The sequence below is a fragment of the Apis dorsata genome, unplaced genomic scaffold (genome assembly GCF_000469605.1).
Source record: "Apis dorsata unplaced genomic scaffold, Apis dorsata 1.3 scaffold_374, whole genome shotgun sequence".
Classification (NCBI taxonomy): domain Eukaryota; kingdom Metazoa; phylum Arthropoda; class Insecta; order Hymenoptera; family Apidae; genus Apis; species Apis dorsata.
Window position 1 is genome coordinate 205,769 of NW_006263637.1, and position 5,930 is coordinate 211,698.

Genomic DNA, 5,930 nt, shown 5'->3' on the forward strand with positions numbered 1-5,930 from the left:
ATGTGCTGAAGATCTTTTATGCGGCGTTGCGTGTCGTTCCCTCGGATACTGAAACGAAATCGCTCGATTAAGTCGGTTGTCGATCGAGTTGAAGCGAGATAGAGAGAGAGAGAGAATAAAATGATCTTGAAGCGGAGGGATCGATGTTTCCTTACCTTTGCGTGACTGCCAAACCTTTGGAAAAAACTTGGTTATTTCGTTAATTCTTAATCGTTCGTCTTTGTCATCAATTTCCAGTTTGGAACGTGGAATGTGGGCTAGGATATTATTTTTGGGAAGAAATTTTGGAATACCGATGCGTCAAGGATAATAATAGGAGACGTCCCGTCTCTGTATTAATGAGAATAATACGTGAAAGTGAATAATACGTGGTTAGAAAAAAGAAAAAAATGCAAATTTGTTCGTTTGTCGCATATTGCTTTATTTCAGGTTACATTTCACTGGCACAAGTACTAGCAATGCCCTAAGAAATTCTCCGTGAAGAAATGATTCGAACAAAAGTGATTTACATCTGTAATACTGTTCTGTGTTCTGCGTTTCAACGACTAAAAATACTTTCTCGTACTCTTACTTACTCGTTAACACATTAAATTTAAAGCTACCGTTGGCGAGGTTAATTGCCTGATACTAAACACCCGTTTCCCCTTCCTTAATAAATAATCGATGAACTATATATATATATATATATATATATATATATATATATAAAATAAAATTTACGAATTAATTATTTAAATTCTTTCTTCCTGTTGCTCTTCTTTTTAGAAAAATTAAAACGACAAAATAATAAACGAATCATTCGTGTAATCGCGCGGCATGTATTTTCATCCAAGATTCCTCGAAAGATCTTAGCGAAAAAAGGAAAGAGAGAGAAAGAGAGAGAGGAAACGATCCAAAAAAACGATCTTCGTTTCATCTCTTTCTCTTCTTCCTCTTGCTCTTCCACTCATTCACTCTTCCGTACCTCTCCATAGACTGTCTAATCACCTCCTCGAAACCGGACCAATAACCGTTTTCCGTATTATCGTTGGCCCTTGCGAAACCGAACGAGCTAGGGAACAACCAAGGATAGAGAAATGTGACTACGCCGAGGATTCCGGCCGCAAGCGCGGTGAAAGGAGCAGCCGCCAAGCTGAAGAAGCCGTAATGCAAAGGATCGAACGTGAGATAGGCGAAGGCCGAGGTTATGGAGTCCATGATACCGGTTGGTGACAAATCGAAATCCTCGTCCTCGTCCTCGTCCTCGATTGGACGAGACAGACTGGCAGAGGGCAGACTGCTAGCTGGAGAAAGAGAGGACCCCGTGGAAGCGTCTGAATTGGAATTGGCGGGTGGCGCCACAGCCGGACGAACGAGAGAATTAACGGATGGAGGATCGTTCGCTTGGTCGACCATCTCAACAGAATTCGAATCAGCTTGTGCAACTTGGCCAGAATTCGTGATACTGATCTGAGTGTCTTGCACCACTTCGAAGTCGGGGACCTCGTTCTGCTCGTTCTCGAGAATTTGGTCGTTCTCTTGTGGATCGTTTTGGGGAGTGGGGGGTCGGTAAATAGGAACGGGTCGATAATAATCGTCGACGGCAGGTCCAGAAACACCAACGTATTTATCCACCTGATCCACGTGATAATTCTGATAGTTTTCAGAACCGATCTTGTGGTCGGTGGAAGGAGAGGGGGTGGACGACTTGTACACGTTCGAGTTGAACACGTGGGAATTGATGACGATGTTCAGATCCGTGCAACCTTCTTTACTCTGTATCGTGTTGTTGATCCTCGTGTAAGAGTTTATGAGAATCGTGGGACAATTCTGGTCGTAAGTTACCACAGGAGTTTGAGGTTTTTGGTTAGATAACGGATTCTTGTTCTCTTCGTAGGAAGTGAAGCCTATGTGGACTCTGTTTGGACCCCCTGGCTTCGAGGTGCTCGAAGAAGGATACGATTGCGGAAGAATGGGGGGAGGAGAAGGGGACACGAAAGCGTTGGAGGAGGAAATGGGTTGGACGTGTGCCGGAGGTATTCTCGACGCGTTGTCAGGTCTTCTCGAGTCTAGATTTATGAAATGAACCACGGTGTTCTGGGATACGTGGGTTTGAGGATTTCGAACGAGAGGATTTTTGCTCTTGTTTCTCGACGGATCGAGAACGTTCTCCAATCGATTTGGAACGTTTTCCGTGGCGTGGCTCGGACGATGAACGGGATAAACGAAACCCGGTCTCGGGATTTGAAGTTTATTCGGAAAATTGGAAGGTTCGTTCGGTTCCAAATTTTGATAAACGGAATCGAAAGCGACGCTGACGGGATTATCGATTTGCTCGGCCTCTACGATATGGCTACCATTCGTCACGAAGGCAGGAATCTTCATCCAATGGACTATTTCTTGGAGATTGGAGATCGGCCTCTGGGAAACAGGCGCTTGATGATCGAAACTGGAATTTCGGATGAGTGGATCGTGCGCGATCTCAAGTTTGATCGGATCGTGTTCCACGGGGGAGGTGTATTTATCGTAATTGTGGAAATCCTCGGCGTTCTGAATGCCAGTGTTGGGCCAATTCTTCAAACTCGAATCGAAGGAAGAATCGTTCTTGTTGACAATCTTATTCTGATTGTTCTTTTTCTTCGAATTGGACGGAAGATGAGGCGAGGATGGGCGACGAATTTTCGTCCTGTTGGACCGTTTCGAGGTCCAGTGACGATTGATGGACGATTGATGAGCGTGAGTGGGGGAAATGGAGGATGGGAGGGGATTCTCGACGCTGTTTTTATTCTCGTTGAAAGATAATTTGGGAACACCTCGAGCCAACAGCGAGTCGGTGATCTTTTTAATGGCGGCCACGTGATCGAACGGAGTCGTGGACTCGACCTTGGCTAAGAGTGTAGGCGAGAACGCTTCCTTCCGACTCGAGAATCCCGAATTCTGGCCCAAGGCCGTGCCATCATCATCATCATCATCGAATCGTGAATTATTCATCGGAATTCGGTACGTCCTTCTCTCGAGAGAATTCCTCGTGGCCCCCTTCGGATGCGAAATTCTCGAATTCGTAGGCGGAACGCGTTTGCGGATTGAATTTAATTCCTGGCTCGATCTTATTCGAGCATCGTTCGATAATGGAATTACAAAATGGGGAAACTTGTTTCCGAATCTGGTTAAATTATCGTTCCTGATCGATCGCTCGTTAACCTTCGAGTTTTGTTGTAATCGAAATTTCGACGAGTTCCAAACATTATTCGAGTGGAGGAATCGTTGCTCGTCGTTTCTTAATTTTACCCCCACCCTTTTTTCCGCGTCGCCACGTTCGACAAAACGATCGATATTATTATCGCGGTGATAGTTAATAGTACTAGTTCCGGAATTCCACGTATACCTGCTATCTTCTCGAACGCCGGATGTTCTCCATTCCTCGAGGTTCGCCTTCGATGGACGAGCTTGAATCGAACTTTCTGAAATTTGATTGAAGAAGAAAAATTAATAAGATCCAAAAGTAAGATGATTATATTAGAAGATATTATAGATGTATCGAATTGATGTTCATTGGTGGAAATGAAAGAGATGGAAACATTAACTCTTTGAAAAAATAGTTAAAAATTTCGAATAAAGTTACTTTCAGTAATTTTTATAGTTGATTCGCTCTTCGTATAATCTCGACCGTTTGCCATTATAATTATTCGCGATTATTAATATTATTTTGGACAATAAATTTTTAAATTAATTTCAATATATTAGCGTAGATATAAAATTTATTTCTTATAATATGCATAGATTAATTATGATTCGATAGTTTAATTTATAAGTGTAACTTCGTTTTCGAGTAAAACATACTAATAAATAGTTTCGAAAATATTTCATCTTAGACGATTATCTTTAACGTATTAAAATATTCGAATAATATTTATTTGTAGCTATTTTAATTGATCCACGAACGATAAATTCTCCAAATAACTTTATTCGTAACTTCAACTATTAAATTTTGTCCATTACTGTCTGTACCTATCTCAATGCATTAACGTAGACATAGAATCCAGAGTTATTCTAACGTATATCGATATGATTTAAAAATTTTTTTATTTCTCATCCATATGCATAATTAAACCATAGTTTAATTAAGATAATAATTATATATATACTCGATAAAGTAGACGTACTATAAATAGTTTTGAAAATAGTTTCAGCTTTTAAATGAAAATAATTTTTACATAATTTTCAACATTCGAATTATCTAACTCTTCTATCTTACTATAGTAACGTCTAGTGTCAAGTTCCTAGCGAAGGACCTCTCGTGTCTTTTTGCGAAACTACTTTTCACCAGCGAAACAGTACATTGTCCGTGTATTCGACTATCATTCTTTTCTAATAAAGATCGTTATATTTCTTGCCTTCGGATATAGTCGATTGTCAATGGATCGCAACACGTGCGTAATTATCCAGAAAAATGAGGAGGAAAAAAGGGGATAAGAAAGTTTCACGTTACGAAATGAAATTTTGCAACGAACAGAGGGAATCGATCGTTCGTTCAGAAAATTTTTATCGTAAATTACGTTTCCTGGCGCAATCCAGACTTGTTAGGCTCGCGTAATCACGAGTTACCCCGCGTTTCCTCGATCATGAAACCGATGAACACGGCGAAACAGAAATACAGAAATAATTTTATAGCCTTCGATTAGGGGATATAAAAATTGGCACAAGAGTGTTCGAATATAATTTATATATTTCTCTTAATATATATTTCTCTTCCTGGAAGAAACAAGGCGAGCGATTGAACGTGATAGACACGGTTCCAAAAGCGAATACAATTTTCTAAAAGGAAGAGGAAGATCAAACTCCTACGAAAATAATAAAATAAAAGAAATTGTATTTGCGTCAATGGAAAAGGCGAATAATCGATCGAGAGGGAGTGTACGACGGGAACGTTTCCATTATCTGATTTACAACCGAATAAATACACGGTTAGCTCGAGTTAAACGACGATTCGATCGAATCGTTTTATTTCCATCCGGGAAGGATCCGCCTTTTCCTTTCCATTTTTTCCGCGCACATTTCCCCGATAAAATATTCCAAGCTTTATCTTGGCAAGTCGAGCAAATCGACGAGGAAAAATCTCGATTCTTACCGGTTCTCTGGGGCCTGGCGTCGCTCCATCCTGACACCAGCAGAACCACCACGATTAACAGTTTCATCCGCATTTTTGCACTGAAAAAGAAAAAAGAAAAAGAAAATCAATGCTCGTAATTTGATCCAATAAAATCATCTACATATACATATACATTTATTTCATGAATTATACGAGAAAACTTGTTTCAATAATCGATATGCATATAATGACGCTGTCGGCTTTCTCGTCGCATCGATGCATTTCCCTCTTTCAAAGAATCGCGTACCGGAACGCGATTCATAACAGGAAGCGCGGGACTCGAGCCGGTTTATTAACGAAACAAGTATGTATTAACGATCGGACGTATTTGGAGGTTGGCCGAAAACGAAGGTGCACTCCGCGGCGATAAAATGGAATGACGCAACTGCGGTCGAACGGCGTGTTATTTTTCGAACGCAACAGTAGAGAGAGAATGGCCGATTTGCGTACGAAGGTCTCGATCGAGGTGATCGTTCGTATTCGATGGCTGGATCGTTCGCTCCGTGCCGATGCCTGTCGCATGAAAATGAGCAGCAATGCGTTCGTGTGTATGCTTTCGTACATGTTTCCTCGTCTCCTCTTTTCTTTCTATTATTTCTCCAAGCAGAATAATGGAATAATCTTCAAACATAAACTCGAAATTGTTCGAATTGTTTTTAAAAAAGAAGAAATTCCACGCAGTTGCGAGACCAATAACCGCACATTCTCCTCTCCTCCTCGACATTTGTCGCGTTCCAAGGCTGCTCGCTCGTCGTGCAGGATCGTAAATTTTCTTTTTCTTTTTTTTTTTTTTTTTTTTTTT

At 40.9% G+C, this 5,930-nt stretch overlaps 1 protein-coding gene across 1 annotated transcript in view; it reads right to left on the reverse strand.

Moving 5' to 3' along the window:
• Nucleotides 1–5,930, reverse strand: part of LOC102676292 — a 9,951-nt gene that overhangs the window by 3,180 nt on the left and 841 nt on the right. Inside the window, 3 exon segments of the mRNA XM_031511957.1 lie at nucleotides 1–48; nucleotides 3,365–3,440; nucleotides 5,108–5,187. The exon segment at nucleotides 1–48 is cut by the window's left edge and continues 111 nt beyond it. Of these exon segments, the coding sequence (XP_031367817.1) occupies nucleotides 1–48; nucleotides 3,365–3,440; nucleotides 5,108–5,180 (197 nt within the window). The 5' untranslated portion in view covers nucleotides 5,181–5,187.